The sequence below is a fragment of the Poecilia mexicana genome, unplaced genomic scaffold, assembly GCF_051168715.1.
Source record: "Poecilia mexicana isolate PSO_F unplaced genomic scaffold, ASM5116871v1 scaffold_2, whole genome shotgun sequence".
Taxonomy (NCBI): Eukaryota; Metazoa; Chordata; class Actinopteri; order Cyprinodontiformes; family Poeciliidae; genus Poecilia; species Poecilia mexicana.
In genome coordinates this window covers 29,953,134-29,974,548 of record NW_028263371.1, presented here as the reverse complement: position 1 = coordinate 29,974,548, position 21,415 = coordinate 29,953,134, and the positions used below count along the sequence as shown (strand labels likewise).

The 21,415-nt window shown below is 38.0% G+C and overlaps 4 protein-coding genes across 5 annotated transcripts in view; 2 read left to right on the top strand and 2 right to left on the bottom strand.

Moving 5' to 3' along the window:
- LOC106924959 (neuronal membrane glycoprotein M6-b-like) overlaps positions 1–9,414 on the bottom strand; it is a 37,273-nt gene extending 27,859 nt beyond the window's left edge. Inside the window, exon 1 of the mRNA XM_014998941.2 lies at positions 9,272–9,414. Coding sequence (XP_014854427.1) covers positions 9,272–9,275 — 4 coding nt within the window. The 5' untranslated portion in view covers positions 9,276–9,414. The remainder of the gene's footprint in view (positions 1–9,271) is intronic.
- A 511-nt stretch (positions 9,415–9,925) lies between these two features.
- gemin8 (gem (nuclear organelle) associated protein 8) lies at positions 9,926–13,907 on the bottom strand. Of its 2 annotated transcripts, none has more exons than XM_088014215.1 (4): positions 13,708–13,907; positions 12,072–12,121; positions 10,655–10,979; positions 9,926–10,584 (listed from the first exon to the last, which is right to left on the bottom strand). In XM_088014215.1, the coding sequence occupies exons 2-4, from the start codon at positions 12,072–12,074 to the stop codon at positions 10,325–10,327; spliced, it is 588 nt and encodes a 195-aa protein (XP_087870341.1). In that variant the 5' UTR covers positions 12,075–12,121; positions 13,708–13,907; the 3' UTR covers positions 9,926–10,324. The 2 variants fall into 2 exon arrangements, with proteins under 2 accessions (XP_087870341.1, XP_014854430.2); XM_014998944.2 differs by lacking the exon at positions 13,708–13,907 and adding an exon at positions 12,315–12,391.
- A 1,444-nt stretch (positions 13,908–15,351) lies between these two features.
- Positions 15,352–17,929, top strand: LOC148160754 (uncharacterized). The gene is made up of 4 exons (XM_088014224.1): positions 15,352–15,567; positions 15,865–15,985; positions 16,251–16,284; positions 17,227–17,929. Exons 1-4 carry the CDS (start codon positions 15,504–15,506, stop codon positions 17,389–17,391), a joined length of 384 nt encoding a protein of 127 aa, XP_087870350.1. The 5' UTR covers positions 15,352–15,503; the 3' UTR covers positions 17,392–17,929.
- A 306-nt stretch (positions 17,930–18,235) lies between these two features.
- On the top strand, positions 18,236–19,974 carry LOC148160753 (uncharacterized). Its single transcript, XM_088008151.1, has 5 exons — positions 18,236–18,292; positions 18,709–18,984; positions 19,407–19,516; positions 19,674–19,749; positions 19,832–19,974. The coding sequence occupies exons 1-5, from the start codon at positions 18,236–18,238 to the stop codon at positions 19,916–19,918; spliced, it is 606 nt and encodes a 201-aa protein (XP_087864277.1). The 3' UTR covers positions 19,919–19,974.
- The last annotated feature ends 1,441 nt before the right edge of the window (positions 19,975–21,415 follow it).

Here is a 21,415-nt window from a genome sequence, read left to right as displayed (position 1 = left end):
AGTCCTTGGACTTTAGCCCAACACTCTAACTATGCTGTACTGGCAGAATGCTGGTTGCTTATTCGTTTTTCTACCGTTTCTGTGGTTCCTTTTTTAATATTTCTGTTGCGTCGGTTTATAGATCAACTCACTGTGGTTAGCAGACTGTCCAGCTGCCGCGTTATTGACAGTAACGTTGCTACGATACAGAAAGTTAAAATTCATAGCTCTCTCTACCTTTAAATCCACTCTGAAGATGTATAGGTAATTAACATAAAGGTTCCAAAAAAGTTTTAAAATAACTTTTTATTGCAGCAGATGTAAAATACATCAAACGCAACAATTCCCAATAAAAAATTGGATTTTTAAAAATTGGTACACCATAATTTTCTGTTTCCATGGATTACAATATGCTGGATTTCAAAATGGGAAAGACAGGAAAACGTGTTTTGATCTTCTTAAGTCAGAAAATTACTACTGTTTGCTAAATTTGCCAATTTCTACAATTGTTTTTAAGAGAGTAGCATTTTGAGGACATTATGCCAGAGGAAATAAATATTTAATTGCATTAAATAAGAAACGCAATTAAAATCACGCGTGAATAAATTTGTTCAGGCGATAAGTCATTAAAAAACATGCTGTGCCTCCATCTTCCTACCGCTTCCTGTCTTCTTCTTCGTGGTTTGCGCTGAAAAACCAAAAAACCTGAGTTTTCTTAAAATTGTCTTGTCACCATTGAGATAATTTATTTCCATAATTCTAATTTCTGCAACACAACTAATGATTAGGCTTTTTGCTAAAAAATGAGTGAATGTAAAGAAAATATTTCCAGCTCACAATTGAGGACATTGAAGGACCTGCATTGCTGTAGGCTAGTTTCTCTTTAAAACGTCCTGCAACATTGTAATAGTGTTGCAATCAGGTAGTTTTTGCAATTAAATACTAGATAAAAATCTGCTGAACATTTAGGCATGTTTTGGCCTAAAATGAACAAATAAATAAAGAAATGATTCTAAAAACACCCACTGGAAAAGAGAAGACCAAAGACTGGATAGAGGAACAGTCAAGGATCTCTTCTAGGCACAAACGTTGTAGAAGACGTTAAAATATCAAACAAATCGAAACTCTAAACAACTTAAAAGTAAGTCGATCTCTTCTTATTATCCAGATGGTTCACTAAAACCCCAAAACATCACCAAAATCGGCCTTTTGTGCCCCCTGGGTTCAGTACATATCTGCCCTAAATTGCACAGCAATCCATCCACACAGATAATCTTGACCAAAGATGCTAGCAGAATGACCCTTGTGCCGTGCTCTGCTTCATGAATGTATTGGTGGCAGTGATTTATCTTAGAGTCTTATTGGGACAAAATTAAAACCAGTTGAAGACTCTTCCTGGCCTGTTTGGACCGTAAACAGCCCGCCTGTTTGTTGGAGCATGTGGGCAAATGCCATTGTTTTGAATGCACACACATTTGGAAAGTCTCGTGCTCGGCAATGACCCCGCGCCACCAGTTGGGTTGCACTGAATCGCGCGTCACCAAGGGCACGCTTAGCGAGTTTTTGAACTTAAGAGGGAATTTCATCACACACTGCGATCCAGAAACGTTCTTATCTGCGACTCTGAAAACTCCATTCAATATTTCAGAGAAAAGTCATTTCTGACTGAGAAACAACTTCAGGCTCTCCGTGTTGCTGTGCAAGAACATCTGAGAAAAATTATTTCAAGGACAGACTGCTGTGCAGGTTTACATCTGATGATTCAAAAGTGAAAGAAATGTGAAAAAAAAAACGTGTTTTATATCTTAATTTCCAGCTTTATTATTGCGATTTATCGCTCCCTTAATTTCATAATAAATGTCAAGCAATGTAAAATACAGCTAAAAATGTCAAATCACGTTTCAGCAAAAGCTTGTTTAAGATTTAATGAATTATTATTTCCAGATTTCCACCTAAGCTCTCTAACCCACTCTCCCAATCGGTAACGGATTACATACATCACTTCCTGCTTCTGTTGCGTCTCCCCAGCCTCGCTGCAGGCATCGTGTTGACCTTTAAACCGTCTTCCTGACACGATGCTCAAGTCCATTATGTGTCTTACTTGTCGGGTTATTCAGCTATGAGGTCAGAGATGGAAGCTTTTGGCTCCAGAGTCAGATTAGGCTGCAGTGAGGTCGAACTTTGAAGAGAGAGGCTGCTGGCCTCTTCGTGACCCGCAGTGTTTATTCAGCCATCCTCTGGGAGAAACGTGTCTGCAGCTGCCTTCTGGGTTGATCTTAATTAGATGAGACTAAAGGAGTGCCAATGTTTTTTTTTTTTCTTTTTTATCGCGCTTCAACTTATCGCTCCGTCGGTGTCACGCTGCAAATGACTGTAAAAATAAAGCTGTAACATCATGTTTTGCTGTAATTTTAGCATTAAATTTGAAGATGTAAACAACATGAGGATGTTTCTGGTAGCTGAAGTGTTAATTTTGATGGAGATTGTTGATAATGTCTCCCACTATCATTGCTGAAATAAGATTATTTAGGGAAAGCAGGCGCCCAAACCAATTCTACGTAAAAAATATAACGTTGTCTTCATTATATTATGAATTACATGTTATCAATAATCAGCTGAGTTCAATTTTACAATCTGCATCACGCCCAGTGGAGTACGGTGTGATAACTTTTTAATCTTTGTTTAGTGATCAAAGTATATTAAGTTCAACTGATAGTTGGCAGTAGCTTTATGTTGTTTTGTTTTCTCTTGTGGTGAAGTATCTTAAATAAATTCATCAATTGATATTCAAATTTAAAATGTTGTTGTTTCCTCGTAATTCAATTAAAAAAATAAAAAATAAAAAAAAGGACCAAAAGGCATAAATATTGGAATATTTCTTTTGGAGGAACTGAATATTTAATAGTGTGTCCTTATAATTATTTTTTTTTTCAACCAACAAGGCTGAATGGTTTCTCTTAATATTTCTTATTAAATTTTATGGACGCTCCGCGAAAGTGTGCGTGAACATGCAAAAGAAAACAAAACAAACAACAAAAACACTATCATCATCTCTGATTATAATTTAATTTTTGACATTTCCCATACTTCCCGCTTCCCTTAAGAGACTGAACTTTGCTCGTCCTGCACTCACTTTTTTATTATTTATTTGCCAATTGATAAATGCACGTCTGGATATCTAGATTAATCTGCGGCCATGACGACGATGATGATGATGACCCACTTTCATCCCCCTCCCTATCCCCTCAGCTATCGGTCGCCAAGGAGACGCTTCCCTCTCATCCCATCAGACGCTGACAAAGGTTAATCCATCTCAAAACACACACACACACACACACACACACACACACACACACACACACACACACACACACACACATTGACAACACATAATGTAAAGATTCCCGGATTATACAAACACTTAAAGATTCAGGTCAGGCTTGTTATGATGTGGAGTTTTTTTTAAATTTTTTTTACAGAAACTCCTCTTTCTCCACTGTTTAATCGAAACTAGAAGTTTAAATGCAAAAATCATGCAAACCACGAAGTCGTCCTGCTCTGCCACACCTGTGATCAGGATTTGCACGCGGAGTTTCTTTTTCATTTCCGCATCTTCGCCGAACGCCCACCGCTCTCTCCTGGAAGGAGGATCAACTCATACATACAATTATTTTCTGACTGCAGTCAGCACGCACACACACACAAACATAAAAACGCGCATGTGCTGCCTCCTACACCCCCAACCACCAACCCCCCCTAACAATTTCTATCCAACAAGCCGCTAATCCTGCTGGCCCAGATTCGGCCTGCGGTCTGCTCTGTTGCACGAATTCCTGCCGCTGCCATCCAAAAACACACACATTTTTATTTATTCATTTATTTATTTATTTATTTTATTTTATTTTTTTTGCTTCAGACTTGTCTGCTTACGTCACGCGACTCCATGCAGGAGTCACGTGACGCCTGGAGCTGCTGCACCTGTGACCTACTGTACAGAGATGCAGCAGCGTGGGATAAGAGCGTGAGTCACTGTGGAGGAAATGCATCTTCATCTCCACCACCGTGTTCATCATCATCATCATCATCATCATCATCCCCCCCCCTCTCTCTCTACTGCCTGTGGGTCATACTATATTTATGTGATGTCTATTTTTTGCGCGCGTGGGCTTGTGAGAGAAGATGCATGACTGTTCGCGTGTGCCCAGATTTGAAATAACGCCCACCCTCCGAGCGCTTTTGCATCTCTGCGTTGCCTCGGCAACAAGTCTATTTGGGAAAAAAAAAGGTTGGTAGGGGATGAGGGGTGGAGGGTGGGGGTGGGGGTCTGACACATCTGATGGTCTGAGTTTGATATTTTTCGCCAAAAAAAAAGAAAAAAGAATGGAAACGAGAATTATATGGACCATCATATATGGACCGTCTGTTTTCCGCGAAATTATTTCACAACATAAATGTTTTATGATATTTAGCAAAAAAGTTATTTTGTTTTATCTCCAATTATACCTGCAGGCTTATATTTCCAGATGGCCTTTATCAAGTTGCGCCTCAATTCTGCGTAGTTTTTGTCCTAATTCCGGCTGGATATCTAATAGCTCTTCTTGGCGGTAACGGCTGAGTTTACCTAAATTAGATGCTTTCCTGACACTAGATAAATTAAAAGTTGGTTTGAGGTCAAAGTAACTCCAACTGCTCATTTGTTAGCCTGGTTTTCCATTCCCAAAACCAGTTGTTGTGTGTGTTTTTTTTCTGGATCATTTTCCTGTTTTAATACCTGGTTTTGTCCAAGTTTTAGTCGTATATGTGGACAAAATGAGCCAGTATGAATATTTAGTTGATTTTGTGCACTCATGCGGTGGTAAAACAGCTTCATAGCATAATGCTACCACCACCATGCTTAACAGTTGGGTCAGAGTCCTTATGCTATTCGCTTTCGATCAGTTATTGCAGATATTTCCATCTAACGTGACTCCAAATACTTCATTGAAAATGTGCCCATTTTTGTATTTTTCCAAAGAGCTTACTGAAAATATAAATCATAATGATAAAGAAGACTGTAAATGCTAAGTTCTGTGATTTCCATATAAATGCATATTAAGGTGTGTTTGGTGGTTAAACTTTTAAAATAGGCAGTGATAAGAGTTTTTACTATTCATGGGGCTGCTTAATATTTACAACATCTGAATCCAGGTACTCGTTTCAAACTTGGGCACCCAATTCTTGTTTTAAATGAACTGCAGTTGTAGAATAGTATGGCATTCTTTCACCATTTCACCCTTAAGAACATAATACGTATCTGAAGATATGGGATTAGAAGCTCCAGACAATAAAAGGGTTAACAGGCATTAAGTGCGTTTTCCAGAAAGCAAAAAAATACCTAAGCTTCAGGTTTCGCTCTTTTAAAGGTTCTGTAAAAGTGATTAAATCCAGTCATAAAACAGGAAGATTATGCACAGATGCTGCAAATGTTGGTGCAGGAGAGGAAATCTTAACTTTGGCACGAGAAGAGAGAATAAGGCCTGCAGATGTGGAAGCATAAAATGAGAGAAAAGAATAAAAACCATGATTGATGCCCAAAATAGTACATAGTTGTCAGAAATCCCAATAAAGCTGTCAGCTGAAAAACCAGCAGAGGAGTCACAGTTTCATGACTCTCTCAGTACTTTTTAATGTATTTTTTTTTATCTTCTAATCAACCCGTCAGTAGGTATCACTACTCAGTTTATCTGGCTCTGCCCTCAGGTGGGTTTTAGAGCAGCAGGACGTCAGAAAAACATATTATTATGGATATATTGTGATTAAATTGGCTACAGTGAGTCCACTTTTTTCAGTTTTTTTCTCCATCAAAATTTCCTCACTACTCCTTATGAATTGTAGCATCTAGTCCACTAGAACTACACTGTATATACTCAATAAATCCTTTGAAACAGGTATTTTCCATCACAAAATAAGAGCTAAAGTGGTGCCAGTTAGCAAAAACAACAAAAAAAAGAAACCGTGCAAACACATTAATTTAGATTTTGCTCGATCGATTTTCTAAAATTCATTGATTATCTTCGGAATTATTTAAAATTTGGAGTTATTATTTTGTGTTTTAACTTGAGGGCTTGATGGCTTTATAGAGAAATACGAGTCACTCAATGACCGTCAACGTCTTTAGCATTAGTAGATGAAAAATTGACATAATTCATCCTTCTTTTCTGTAGTTTAGAGGTACATTTGTGATTGGTCAGAAAGTAATTAAAACAGTCGTTTTAAAAAAGTTAATTAATAGCACTTAAGTAGCATCCGAAAAATAACCTCTGGTGTTCCACAAGGCTTGGTAATGGTGTCTTAGTTATTTATAGTTTATGTAAATATTCAGTTTAACAAGTTAAAGTATTGCTTTTACTAATGATTTTATTCAGAGCAGGATGTGAAAAAAAAATACTATTAACTAGAGAAAATGAAAAAGAAAAGAAATTGAAGTTGGCATCAGCTGCAAACCCAAAACACTAACAATAAAAACAGATATACAGCTTTGCTAAGACTCTACTGCTGCTGCACAAATGCTTGTCTTTTTTTTTTTTTTATCAGATCAGATCAGCAGATTGTTCCACTTTCTCCGTTTCTCCAGCTGAATGATCAAATTTTCCTTCAGCGTGTAGCGAGTCATTAAAAGAGAAGCTCTTTTTGAAGTCTGTCTGCTGACAGCCGCTACATCCAGTATCTCCCAGTGCAAATCCGCTGGTGAGGATGCAAGAGGAGACGGCTTTCCCTCCCCACCGCGACGCATAAAGCGGAGCAGAGACGAGCCGCGGCGAAATGAGAGAGCACAAAGAGCGAATTCACGGAGGAGGACACGCGGAGGGGGTGTCGGAAAGAATAACGATGAAGGCAACAAGCAGGGGGATGATGAGAGGAACAGACGAAAGACAAGATGATTATGACAGGCGAGCCGCGGTTTGGGAGTTGCAACGGGCCAAAAGAGGAAGAAGTTCAGGGCAGCTTCCAGCAGGAAAACGGCCCCCAAAGTTCTCCGTGGCAGTAAATCATGTCGCCGGGCTACATCATGTCTGTTCTCGAATTCGCACCAGCCTGAAGGCCATAAAAGGGCCCGCTGCCTTATTGGAAACAGATGCTGTGGCCGTTACAGGGGTCAGGAATGGGACCGAGCTGGATGCTTTTGGTGTGATTTTTGGTTTCGAGTTAGGGAAAACAAACATGATGTTTCCTGAAACAATTACGGAAAAAAGAAAATGCTGTTAATGCACCGTATGTTTGTTGTATCATCTGAATCAGGGGTGCAAAGTGCGGCCTATGGGCTCATAGTGGACCTCGGGGTGGTTTTGTGCGGTCGTTGAGGCTTGTTAAAATAGAAAATACTTGGGTTCAATGAAGTGTTTGTATTTTATTCAGCATGATTTTTACTTCAGTTTTTTAAAATATCAAGCGACTTCAAATGTGGCCGTTCACTAAATTTGGCTAGCATTAGCTGCTAGCACCACACGTTGAAACTTGTTACCATCATTTTTACAACTCTCCATTTAATGTTCCTTTAGATTTTTCTAATTTAAAATCAAATATTGATTACTAAGCTTCAACAATTTAAAAACATAGTGTTAGCAACTTAATAACTTATCCAACATGGCGGTGATAATGTGATGCCTACCTGATTTTTTTTCTTCCTTCACTCCATTAACATTAAAGTCTTTCTGTCACATTTAAGAGAACATGTTTTGACGTTAACACCAACAATTTGGTGTCAAAGCAAAACAATGTTCATATTTAATACCAAATACAACAGGCTTGGATTTACAGGGACCGGAATGTAAATATTCCTCTGTTTATTTCGCTCGACTTTGTGTTTTTATGGTCAACAGTTAATCACATGCACCAAAGAGTAATTCATAAATGCCAAAGAATAACCTTCATAAGTATGACGCGGTGCTTGTACTCAAATAACACGGGTTATAAATCCAGCGAAAATGAAGTTACGTTCATTTTGACTTTGATGGATGTTTAAAAGCTACATTTTCGTAGAAATATTGAATAAGGCTTGCATACAATTTTTCTGCCCCCAGTTTTCTAATAAAAAACCAAACATTTTTAAGTACCTAGTACAGTTTAGCCAAGATGGTGTCCAGAACCGTTGATTTTGGAAAGTGCACACATGCTTTTTACCTGTCAGTCATCTTGCTTGTTACGAGCTCATGCAGTCTGTTTAATCCACAAAGAGTGAGCTGATCACTCCCTCCTAATCCAATCAACATCAGCCCTCACGTGAATACCTGACATGGGGATGATGATGGAATGAATCTGAGCTGTTAGGTAATCTCAAATTTCACCTCGTAATCCAAGAAATTCACCAAAATTAGTGGCATTTTTGTAAATATTCCCACATCACTTGTGAGATTTTATTCTTGCAGCCGGCTTCACTTCCAGCTGGGGAATATATTTCCATTTTTCCTACACAAAAGCTTTTAACTGTGTGAGATTATTGATTTATTTTTGCTTAATCTGGATCTGCAAATGACCGAAAATTGTGTTTTAAAGTATAATTCAGATTATAATTAGTATTCTGGAGCCTATTTGCTCTGTGTTATTGCTAATAAATACATTTTTATACACTGATATTCCCTGTGACTTCACCTTTAATTCTGATTTTACATCAGTTATGGGACGTTCTGCTTCTTTAAGGAATTATCTCCTGACTTAATCAGTAAAATAACATTTCCATCTTCCTCCTCTGCATTGTGCACACCAATTATTATATTGTTAGACTTCTAAGCAGCTGCTTGTGGAGCCTATGGCTGCTATAATGTGAAACTTCCTTTTTTCTAACAACAAAGAATCCCTAGGGCAGTGTGTTTGTGCTCTTTTTTGTTTTATATTGTACAAAAATGCAGTAATATTCCATATAATATCTGATTTGGAGGGGATGCCCCTATTTCTGCATGCTAATGGAGCCTGGAATGTTTATTCCCAAGCTTAGGAAGTGACACAAACACACACAAGCACACGCAGACACTGCGGGCTACACGCAGTTTCTCTGCGGAACATACAAAATAATCTCATCCGCAGCCCTCGCTTTGACCCCATTCTGAGATAACGCACACAGATAAAGTGTGTCAATGTTGAAAACCGATAAATGCATCTAGAAAAATGTCAACAAATTTTTTTTTGCACAAACACCACAGGAGTAAGGTGTGAAAACGGATCAGATTGGACACGCTTTGCACGTTTGGCGCACAACCCGTGAAGACTCCCGCACATGATGACCTGCATAAATATGAAGCTGAGTTAGTTCACTTACCCATGTCCGCCGCTCCCGTGGAAACTTTCCCTGAGACAAAAAGTGCCTGAGATGCTGTCCCACAGGTTGTCGCGGCGCACGCAAACAACTGGACGTCCCGTTCAGGGAATCAGGGGAGGAGGAGGAGGTGTGACGTCACCGCCAGAGACTAGACATAGACCCAAACACGGAGACAAGAGTCCTGCTCCGGATTTACACGTCTCATCAAATACAGTAAGCCGTTAAATGCGGAAAAATATACAATTTTATTTAAGGATTTACAGTTGCACATGCGCACTAATGCGCAGATGTTGAACTGAATTTTATTTCACTGTAAATGTTGACTCCTCATTTTTAACAGCGGACCATATTTCATTTAGTTGATGAAATATGTCCTATTTGATGTTTGTTGTGAATGGCGTATGCTCGCAAATGAACGATGTTATTAGTCCAATTTTGCTCAACCTTTTTCAGCGAAAAAGTACGACGCTGCTATTGTGAATTGGCAAAAAAAAAAAGAAAAAAAAAAAGGTACATTTCAGCCGAAAAAAAACTCGGAACTTTTGAGATTAATCTCAGAAATGTTCTAAAAACAAAAGGAAAAAAAAATCTTGGATATTTCAGAGAAAAACTCAAGAAACTTCGAGATAAGAACACACTGAAAAAATATAAATGTTTCTGAGTTTTAAATATTTTTTTATTTTTATTTCTGAGTTTCAATGTTCACCTTTTGTTTTCAGTCATGAAACCGCTGTGAAGCAGCAACTACCTTTCATAAATGAAAACATTTATCATGTTAATGACGGAATGGAAAATGGAATCTAGAAATAAAAAAAATATTTACTTGATACCATTTCTCTCTCTTTTTTTTTACATGAATCCAGATCAGAAAAACCTTGCAGTTCACCTTTTTCATCTAAAAATGAAAAAGGTGAAATTGTTTCAATATTTAGACATAAAACACTTTATTATTCACTAAATTTCTGTCAAAATACAAAAACAAAACAAAATACATGTCAGAAGACACATGGCTGCAAAGAGGCAGAGATGATAACTGGAGCTCCTGTGTGAAGGTCACAGCTTCAGCGGGATGACGGGCCAGTACTTGGGCTGCTTCAGGTCGCAGTTCCTGTCGAACGCCAGCTGCATGGCCGCCTCCATGGCCATGATCTTGGCCGCGTCTTGGCCATACAGCTTCTTCATCTCAGCTGCCCGCCTCTCGCCCGGCCGCTCGGCAGGGGGCGCGGCGCTGCTGCGGCGGCCAACGGCGCGCAGGTCCTGGTCGGCTGGGACGTAGCTGTCCTGCTGCTCTGCCTCCAGCTCCTGCTGCCTCCCTGTAATGTATCGTCATTACTTCAGCCTTCATCTAAAGGAGTTGGAAGTTGACCTGTAACGTGGACGTACTCAGCTCCTCTCTGTGTCTCTCCGTGTGGGCAAAGTACTGCCGCAGCTCCTCGCTGATCTCCATGTTGCTGACGTCGCACTCGATGTCGCTGTCCGAGCTGCTTTTGTCTTCCGCGTGGTCGTCGTTGCTGCTGCTGCTGCGATCGCTCCCGCTGGCCTGCCAGTCGGCGTAGCGGCGCTGCTGTGCCGGGCCGTAAGCAGCCTCCCAGGCCTTCCTGTAGGCTCCCCGGTGCCTCCGGCGCCAGGCCATGGCCTGCCGGTAGTGCTGCCAGTAGCGGCTGTAGATGGGGCTGGAGAACCAGGACATCACATCGCTGACGTCCTCCTGCAGAGAAACAAGAATTCTTATTTCTCCATTTACAACTCAATTAGGACGATTTAGTCAGGAGCTGCCTGGCTGCAGCTTTTTGTAGACTGCAACTGGTTTTAAGTTTTGGTCAGACATGAGTAGAGTGTCTTACAGTAATCCAGACGAGACTAAACAAAAGCATATTATTTCAAATAAAATGTGCAGTTTTGAAACTTAGTAAGGAGGAAAAGAAATATAGAACTGGATATAATCTGCATAACAATGACGGGAGATGTCCTTAAAAGATTGCAGGATGAGACCAAGAAGGAGCAGATGGATCAAAAACACTAGTCAAAACAGATCCCTGTGGAAACCAGACTGGATGGGATTAGGATCTGTAAGTTGATGCAGTGTGAGGGCAACCAGAGCACAACAGAGGCTGGTATTCTGTCCTGTTTAATCTTGGACTGACTCATAGATCAGGTCTGAGTGTCATAATTGAAAAATAATGAACTTGAAAATACACGCAGCATTCAAACAAAACTTTATAAACATCCGATTTTGAAAACTATGCAAGAAAATCAGACTTTCTGCTAACAAAAGTGACTAAAGATGTGTGTGTACAAAAACACTTGTATTGCAAATTTACTGAAAAATCTATTTTTTCTTCACACTCAGGCAGGAATAAACAGAGAAACTGTTTTCTCGTTTTTTCTGGGTATAAAGAGCCATTTCAGGCCGTTTGGTCCTTTAACAACCCAATTTCTCTTATCTGCTCAGAATTATTGTGTGGAAATGTGGATAGTTTATTGTAGTTTATATGCTCATACTTGAGTATAAATGCAATTAGCACAGAATCTCTTCCATGAACTGTATTGTATCTTTCTTCTTCTTCTTCTTCTGTTGTCCTAAATGTTGCTTTTTATTTCTGTAACGCTTTTCAATTTTTGATTCGTGTGATTCTGCAAAGACTTGAGTATTTATTTAGCTCTCTGTGTTGTTTATGCTGTCATAATTTCTAAGTGCTGCGTTTTGCAGGAATAAAGCTGCAGAAACCCGAAGAGACTAAACAGGAAACCGTAAAGTACTACCAGGTGTCAGTAATTGACGCTAATTTAGCTCTCCTACCATGACTGACTGGACGCAGCTCTAACTCCAGTCCCTCCGCAGGTCTTCTTCTGTGTGGACAGAGATAAAATACTGTAAGTAAATTTAACACTTTATTGTAACGCTACGTCCTGTTCGACGTCTTGTGCGTCACGGTCTGCAGCGATAACAAGACGTCAGCACGGCGCCGCTCTTCATATCATAAACGTATTCAATAAACACAATATTTTCATCTAAAGTTAACTCAGAACATCAAATGTTTACCTTTTACTGTTAGCGGCTCATGGTGCCGCCACATTGAAAATTTCCCAGCAGCCTTTGAGCGAAAGGAAAGTAACCCACGGTTACCTGGCGTCCCCTTGCGGACATACTGCGAAGGTGTTTAATAGTAAGAAATAGTGCAACATTTAGGCCTATATAATGTTTGTTATAGAACTGGTTTAATGTTTGGTAATATTGACCGCCTCTTATGCTATTAAATCAATCATTTAGATTACCAAAACTCTCTTATTCATATGCTTCACCAGAGATTTTATTTGAAAGCTCCTAAAATAAAAAAATATGATTTCAAGATTGTAGTTTAAAAATGAAAATAAAGTTAAAGAAAATTGGCCTCCTTATAGATTCCTTTCTCTTCCTTAACAATAAGATGTTTCAGATCATTAATCATATTTTAATCACAGAGAAAACCTAAATTATTATTTAATTTATCAAGGGAAAATATCTAAAAGTGAAAATGTAACTGCCCTTTAAACCTAATAACTTTACTTTAGCAATGTTGTTTTCAAGTGTTAAACTCCTTGCAACAACATCTCAGCTTTCACTTAGGATAAAGTTACTTTGGATTACTTATTTCCCTATTAAATAAAACCATCTGAAAATTTAGCAGTTGCTCAGTTTATCTTTAAATGTCTGTGTGTGGCGTGGATGCTAAATTTGTCATTGTTGCTTAAATCAAGCAGTTTAAGGTAAATATAGGGGAAAACAAAGTTAAATTTTCCTCTTTTAAACATTTGCATTTGATATTTGACGGATGTCTTCATATTTTGCTAACAGGATACAAACAGAGCAGCTTTGCTCAGCGTCTGAGTGCTGTAAGACTCGTTCTACTGTATATGTGGGTCATACTTTGGCTTCAGGCTTCAAAGCTTTCAGAGGAAGTGAAGAGAGGCTTGCGTCTTCTCTGAACATGTTTTTTCCCTTCACGTAGGAATGTGTGTTTGTGTTGACAGTATAAAAAGGCAGAGCTTAATAAATGGAAAAGCAGGGTTTTGCTTTGATTTTTATGTTACTGCTTGTAGCATGAGTAACAAATGCGCTCAAATCCTATTTCTGGTGAATACAAATAATTAATAATAATGTATTTTGGGGCGGTGACTCGTATGATATTCAAAGTTTAGCTCTAAACAAGTTTTCTGTTGCTTTAATCTTCCCAATAACCCACATTTTTGTGGATGAAACCTCATTCTGGACTTAATTTCAGTTTGATTCTTTGTTTTATCCTGATAAGATTCATGAAGTAGTGCCAGCCACGTGCTACTGTTCTTATCTAACTTTACTAGTACAGATTAGTACAGGTTAAAAGCCGCAGTACCCAAACCAAAGATTAAAACAGCAGATATTTTAAAGTATTTGCTTTTCACATTGCATTGCTTACCATCAGTTTCTTTTCATTCCTCATTCTGAATCAGTTTCATAATTCTGCTATGTTAGCGCGTGTAGCTCGACGCAGCTGTAAAAGGTTGTATATTGTTGTGTGCCATCCATGTTTTTCCTATAAGTTGAAGCGTGGGAACCCCAAACCTAGTCTGTTCACACCTCTGCATTGTAGTGTGAAACCACAACCTTCCTAGCTCACCACCTTGACCGCTCTAAGCATCTTCACCAGTCAGAGCTACGATATGAACAGCGTCGGCAGTCTCTGTGCTGCTCTGAGCCTTCAGGGTTCCACATCCCATAAATCTATGGCTGTTTCCGTTTTCACAAATCACTCTGCGTCTAAATCTTGCTTACAGTCCAGCTGAGGAACATACAAAAAAAGTGAAATATTTCTCTTTTTTTCCCCCCTCTTTTTTTTCTTTTACATAAAACAATAAAACATAAATGGTAAAATCCCCAAACTACACAAATGGTTTCTGAATGTAGTTTCAGGTTCGCACTTTGCAGTCAATCATTTTCACGTTACGTAAACAGCCGTGACTGTGGGCAGGATGTATAGGAAGGTGTTAAACTGGCAGCTGACTCGTGCAACACATTTCTCCACTAGTAGGTGGAGAAATAACATGCAAACTTCATGTAAAGCTCAAGTGAAGTGATGAATGCTCAGAAAACAGCGGTCAGCCCACTAACTGAAAGATAAATTACAGAGTAAGCCCCTGATGTAATAAGCTATGAGTTAAACCATGCTGGTTTTAGTTCCAGTTTTGATAATGTTGATATAACGTTTCCCTTTCCTTGTTGGGAGCTGTATGTTTATTTTAAGCCTCAGCTTCTGTAAAAGAGAACATTTCTGGTCAGCTTTGACTATAACTTGACCTTAGGAAACATAACTGAAGGTGTTCATCAGGGATAACTCCTTGCTCCTCTTTAATTCCCTTTTTATTATCCATTTTATTCAGAAACTATGACCTAAGATAATACAAAAAAAACTGTTTTCAGATAATTAATTCATTTACAAAGGAATAAAACCTGTCAACATACAGCAGACCCTGTGTGAAAATCACTCCCTTCTGACACCATGTATTACCTGTGATTATTTGTATATTTACAGGCCACAACTGCTGAATCAAGAAATGGCTTAAAAATAACTTGTTTGACAGCAAGAAATTGGCTAAAATAGGTGAAAACATGACATCATCTAAAGACATTTAAGAACAAATGAGAAATGCACTGCTCAAAAAATAAAGGGAACACTCAAATAACACATCCTAGATCTGAATGAATGAAATATTCTCATTGAATACTTTGTTCTGTACAAAGTTGAATGTGCTGACAACAAAATCACACAAAAATAATCAATGGAAATCAAATTTATTAACCAATGGAGGCCTGGATTTGGAGCCACACACAAAATTAAAGTGAAATGTTCCCTTTATTTTTTTGAGCAGTATATTAAGTCAGGAAAGTGTTATGAATCTATTTGTAATGCTTTGAGACTCCAAAGAAGTAGAGGAAAAGCAATTATCCTAAAAAAATTACGACTTTCTCCCTCTTCCTTCCTTTTTCATTCTAAAAACCCTCCATCTAAATGACCCATTACTCAAAGAAGAGCAGGAGCTTTATTTATAGTCGCTGAGTAACTTAGAAAGTAGCAGTTTTGTTTTACTTCCTATTCAGCGGTGGTCAAAATGAGCTGATATGAATTCATTTTTGCCGTGTCGACCTTCGCCCTCCTGCTTGCATACGTTCTGAAGAGTCGACTGACTGCAGAAGTGTTCAGTACTTTTGACCATCATGGATCTGGACAAACTGTGGCTTGTCATGCTGCTGCCTCTTTGTTTTTGTTTGGAGCCTGAAGGTACAAGAAAGAAGCTTTTACATATAACCTCTACGCACAAGTCTGTCTTTTCTTCATATTTCACCTGTTTTTCTTCGTATTTTAACTATTCATTATTTTGTTGACAAGTTGTTGTGCCAGATTTACTCTATTAATTCAAGTTTTATGCTAATCATTAATCTTCTCGTTAATGGAGGCAATAATTACTTATTTTAAGACACTGTACAAACATGACATGCAAAAAATTATTTCCACCCTCCACTTAAAGTTAGTAGTGATCCACTTGTATTTTTCTTTGCTTTGATGCATCTCTAGCAGATGACGGCAGCTTTTCTCTGCTCAGAGTGATCAGTTGCATGGTGGCAGTCAGTGCTGCGGCTGGATTTACTGTCGTAGCCGCAGTGACACTTGGACTCACCCTGAGAAAAACACGCTGCAGGTGATTGTCAGCAAAATCGTTATCGGGTTTAAAACTGTAAGATATAAAATAAAAGGTGGACCGCAAGTCGTTTTTGACTCATTTGGAGTGGAAATCAACATACAGAATTGATAATTTGGTACCTAGTCAATGGGCGTAGGAGATAAAGTGAGACATTTTAAAATGTTATTTAAGGGTGCAATCAATTTTGTGTGCAGACAAGAATCTTTGTGACCTTGACGCTGATTTTATCGGTTTAACTCTGATTCTTTCTTTTTGTTTCCAGATGCTGCAGACAGTCTGAAAGTCTTGAACTAGACGTAAGTGAAGCTTCTTCTTTAAACTCTACATTTACTCCGAGATGCTTCACTCGGAGATGTGCTGAATATTTCCTTTTCTGTTTTTGTATGTGTGTAGAGCGGCAGCAGAAACTTGCATTTCAGTTCAGATCACTTAAATTTCTGAATAAATATCACATTTTTGGAAGCTTAACACAACGGCGTGTTAAGAATATTCACACCTTTTGAGCTTTTTCACATTTTGTGTTGCGAGAACCAAAACGTTTCATGTATTTTATTAGATATGCATGTCGTAGACCAACACAAAGTGGCGCCTTATTGTATTGGGGAAGAAAAATACAGCACAACTCTACCAGTGTTTAACATCAAAACTGGTGTTTTAATGTTAAACACTGTTTTGCAACATTTTCCGATGGTTTATTGTATTAAAATGCATTTGTTTGGTGTGAAAGTGTAAAAAATTAAAAAGAGATGTTGACACTTTTGCAAAGTGGTGCATGCTCGTCTGCCACTGAAACAATCAACCTGAAACGTCTCAAACTATTTAAATTTGTGACGTTTTCACACCGTGGATGAGACGCAAGACATGAGACTAAAAACCACAAATCTTCTTGAACAGCTCAATGTGTGCTGAAGATGAATTTTAAAAACTTGTGCTGATTGGAAAAGCTGTAAATCTGCCGTAGGTGGTTTTTAGTCACCTGTTGTCGATGTTTGAGGCCAAACGAAGTTTCAGGAGGTCAGTGGTGGCAGACAGGATGAGGGTGTAGAGTGACCTAAATAAAACCTGGGTTTCAGTTTGACTGCGGCTTCCTGATCACACTTACAGTGCGTCGAGTGTCTCTCTGCCCAGCGTTAAGATGCAGCTCACCGCTTTGTGTTTTCAAAGGTTGACCCTTTTGTTGGATTTTTAAAAATAATTTGTGGACGTTTCTTAGCTGGAGCTTTTGTTGTCTTTAACAGGGTAAAAATGAAGGGGAGTACGCCAGCCTTCAGCAGCCTGAGGGAGATTTCTACCAGACTACATATCGGGTGAACCATCCGCATGTCGGCGCTCTGGGGAGGAAAAGTAATAAGGCCTGTTTAGAAACTGAACAACAAACGGAGGACGTCTATGAAAACCTGTAAAACAAAACAAATATTCTGTGATGAAAGAAAACTTCCAAAAAATCTGCTGATCTGGGAGCATCTACCTGAGGATTTTACCTGTACAAGCATTTATAAATTACAATATTTAGTTTTTATTATCTTAACTGTATAAAGCTTCAATTTCTGCAGTGGTTTGTGATATGAGGCATATGGGTGGTTTCCCAGGGCAGCAGGAGAAAGAGGGCGCACAAGCATCACATTCATTCTTAACCAACTTTTCTGTTGCTTTTATTTGTGCTGCAAATGGTTTAGTATTTTTAGCTGCTTTCAGCAAGATCGCATTTTAATGTCCCAGAATTTAGATCATTTTCTCTATTTTAGGTTGTTTGTTACTAGGAGCTCCATACATGAAGCACAACGGACTTAAAACACACCATAAATAACTTAATAACTTATTATACTTTGTTTTACCCAACATATGCTTTGTGTTTTATGCTAAAAGAATTTTTTGTGTGCTGGATTTTTGGCAATATACTTGTACCTAAATAAAAAATCATAGTAGTATTGATACTGCAAATATCCTCACCTTTCAGTGTCATACAGGAGTGGAAAAAATAAATGAATTAATGCTGACCAAGATGCAGCTGATTTAAATCACTTCCCTCCTGAGATTCTTATTTAAGAAGTGAGACTGGAGCAGGGAACGATCATGGATCCCAACAGAAAGCAAATTTGAATTGTTGCAGTCATTCAATTTGTTTTTGTTGTTAAAAATAGCAAAATAAGTTGACAGTAGGAGAGTTTACTTTGTAAAATTAACACTAAAAAGTCTAGTTAGTCCAACTATCTTCTCTTTTGTCAATCTGAGGTTTATCTATAAACGATGCTGAGCTTCAGGTCTCAGACAGGAACCCTGATGTATGTATCCCACGTTCTTCAGGTCTTTTTTAAAAATAAATTTAATTTTTGATATTTTTTCTGTGCATTTGGATGCTTTTATACCTTTGAGGTGAAAGTTGAACTAAAGGTGATGTCTGCTTCCTTCTAAAGAGGCGTTTGCGGCTTGTATCTTTATAAAGTTAAAGAATCTGCGGTTTAGCTGCTGAGGTAAACTGCAGAGCGCCATGTAAACCATTCACGGTAAACAAGGAGCAGCAGAATCAGCTGCTATTATTGAAGCCTTGACCAGCATGAGTAGATACAGTCTGTGGTTTATTCTCCTGCTGCCGTTCAACTTTTTGTTCCAACGACAAAGGTATGTACAAGAACTGCTTGTATAGAATGTTTTTCTCATTTCTCTTGAATATTCTTTGTTTAAAACACCTATGAAATGCGTATAATATTTGCAAATTCTAGTTTAGTAGTTGCTTTTTGACACTTTGGTTTATTACAGCGGGTAATCTGGAGCCGGTGGTGAAAACAATCAGAAATGATGAAGATTTGACTCCAGTTTGCAGCAATTCCACACAGAATCCAATCGGATATATTGTCTGTAGGATCAGACCAGTGAGGAGCAGAGAAGAAGAATGTCATCTAATATACCAAGTGATGAGAGGCTTTGAGCAGGGATGTGACTCCAGGTTTTCATTCATGTTAATAAATAAGACTCTGTCTTATTTATTAAAAAATAATAAATAAATAAATAAGATTTTTCTCCGTCTGAAAAATTTAACACCAGAAAATAGTGGAAGCTACAGCTGTGAGTGCTCACGTCCTGGTGGAACATTTACTCTACAGCTCAACTTCACTGTGGAAGGTAAGGAAGAGATTTATTAGCTTTGAACAAACAATATCAGTTTATGTCTAGCATGAAAAAATTTTACCATGATGACAGTGCAGTGTACAATGATTAGCTGTTTACATGGTCAAACTTCAGAGCAACAGCACCATAAATTAGTGTCTACTTCTAGCATATAGACATAGTTCTAGGTTTATTATTGCACTTTTACATCTAACATCTGCTGTTTGCTCCCATGTTCATCTTTTAAAAATTGCTTTCTTTATACCTAACATCTCATTAGAACAATTTATCTGTGACTGTTCCCGTTTCTAAGGTGATGCAGACACCAGCAGTCCTGGAGAAGCAGATTTATCCGGAGGTTTTATTCCTGTTACTGGAGTCTGGAATCATTCTGGGAGTTATCTACTGCAACATCCATCATCGGTAAGATGCTACTATGACAACACGATTTATAATTACTGGAATAATTTGAGTTGAGCTGAATTATTTTCTTTATGTTGAGAAACAATGCTACATGTAGCTTTAGCTTTTAATATGAACATTAAACCAATTAAAACTGATGACATCGTTTATATTTTAGATTTCTGTTATTTTTACAGAAGAAAATGCTGGAAGCCTCGATGTGGCATGAAACAAACAGTACAATATTATACAAGGTAAACACTCTATGAACTTTAGTATTTGTCTCTTTGCAGTCTTGGTGTCACAACAGTTTCCCATTAAATTTGTTTTTAACAGGAAGCAGTGGAGGCTGAGCCGTACCTCAAACAGGAAGAGACGAGGATTTGCTCTAATGTCAGTGGCCTGTTGATAATATATAAATAAACGAAATGTGGGCAGTGATGGTGTTCTCTTAATAAATGAAGCCACTGTTTCAAAAATGTTTCATTGACTTCCTTTTAAAGGGGCGTTTTCAGCTTGTATCTTCAGAGAGTTAAAGAATCTGCGGTTTAGCTGCTGAGGTAAACTGCAGAGCGCCATGTAAACCATTGGCAGTAAACAAGCAGCAGCAACAGCAGCAGAATCTGCTGCTGTTATTGAAGCCTTGACCAGCATGAGTAGATACAGTCTGTGGTTTATTCTCCTGCTGCCGTTCACTTTTTGTTCCAACGACAAAGGTATGTACAAAAAATGCTTTTATAGAATGTTTTTTTTTTTTTTTCATTTCTCTTGAATATTCTCAGTTTAAAATAGTTATAAATAACAGACTCTAGTTTAATAGTTGATTTTTTTTTTTTTTTTTTTTTTTTTTTTGCCATTGTTGTTACAGTAGATAATCTGGAGCCGGTGGTGAAAACCATCAGAAAAGATGAAGATTTGACTCCAGTTTGCAGCAATTCCACACAGAATCCAATCACATTAGCTATCTGTAGGATCAGACCAGTGAGAAGCAGAGAAGAAGAATGTCATCTTATCTATCGAATGATGAGAGGCTTTGAGCAGGGATGTGACTCCAGGTTTTCACTCATGTTAATAAATCAGACAATATTTTTCCGTCTGAACAATTTAACACTAGAAAATAGTGGAAGCTACAGCTGTGAGTGCTCACGTCGTGATGGAACATTTACTCTACAGCTCAACATCACTGTAGAAGGTAAGGAAATCATTTAGCTTTGAAAAACTAATGAATCAATATAAGTTTAATTCTAACATGATAAAGAATTACCAGTGAAATGACAGTGAACGGTGATGAGATGTTTAAGTGGTCAAACTTCGTGGGGTCTGGTGTGTTTCCAGACATAATTAAAAAAATAATTTTAGTTAGAAAACTAAACCCTTTCAGATGCATTTTTGAGATTTGTTTTTTAATATAAAATCACCATTTTTTTTCCCTATATGTGGTTCTTTGTTGGGTATTAATATTTCTCAATGACCTAATTTTGAATTTCCTGGATTAAAAAAAAGAACCAGGGTTTTATGTATTTTGAAAATATCTACAGATTTTTTAGTGTTGTTCTATTTGTATTTACGTCTTAATTTTTTTTGTAAATGAAATGTGAGGATCAGTTTTTTTTGTGTGTGTGTGTGTGTGTGTGTGTGTGCGTGTGTGTGTGTGTGTGTTTTTTTATTGATATTAATGTATTAAATGCATGATCCTCTGCATTAAAAAACATTGGAATGGAGCGAATGTACTTAATTTTCCTTATGAGGCTTTGAGCTTAAAATTCTTCTCTAACTGGATACAAATCTGTTTACAGTTTTTTAAAAAAGAAAGAAGATCAAAACAAAAATATTAACAGATGAGTTCGATTTTTGATTTAACATGTCATCATATGTGGTAACAGTTTCCTCAGTATGCCTCAAAGCTGCAGTGTTTTGTAT

What these genes read in the sequence shown, in the direction of transcription:
- LOC148160754 (XM_088014224.1), top strand. Translation starts at nt 15,504, where the DNA reads ATGGATCTGGACAAACTGTGGCTTGTCATGCTGCTGCCTCTTTGTTTT. An exon ending in TTTTTGTTTGGAGCCTGAAG is followed by an intron (nt 15,568 to 15,864) that starts GTACAAGAAAGA and finishes CATCTCTAGCAG; the next exon opens with ATGACGGCAGCTTTTCTCTG. An exon ending in CTGAAAGTCTTGAACTAGAC is followed by an intron (nt 16,285 to 17,226) that starts GTAAGTGAAGCT and finishes TGTCTTTAACAG; the next exon opens with GGTAAAAATGAAGGGGAGTA.
- gemin8 (XM_088014215.1), bottom strand. An exon ending in GAGACACAGAGAGGAGCTGA is followed by an intron (nt 10,585 to 10,654) that starts GTACGTCCACGT and finishes GATACATTACAG; the next exon opens with GGAGGCAGCAGGAGCTGGAG.
- LOC148160753 (XM_088008151.1), top strand. Translation starts at nt 18,236, where the DNA reads ATGCTGAGCTTCAGGTCTCAGACAGGAACCCTGATGTATGTATCCCAC. An exon ending in ATGTATCCCACGTTCTTCAG is followed by an intron (nt 18,293 to 18,708) that starts GTCTTTTTTAAA and finishes TGCAAATTCTAG; the next exon opens with TTTAGTAGTTGCTTTTTGAC. An exon ending in TACTGCAACATCCATCATCG is followed by an intron (nt 19,517 to 19,673) that starts GTAAGATGCTAC and finishes TTTATATTTTAG; the next exon opens with ATTTCTGTTATTTTTACAGA.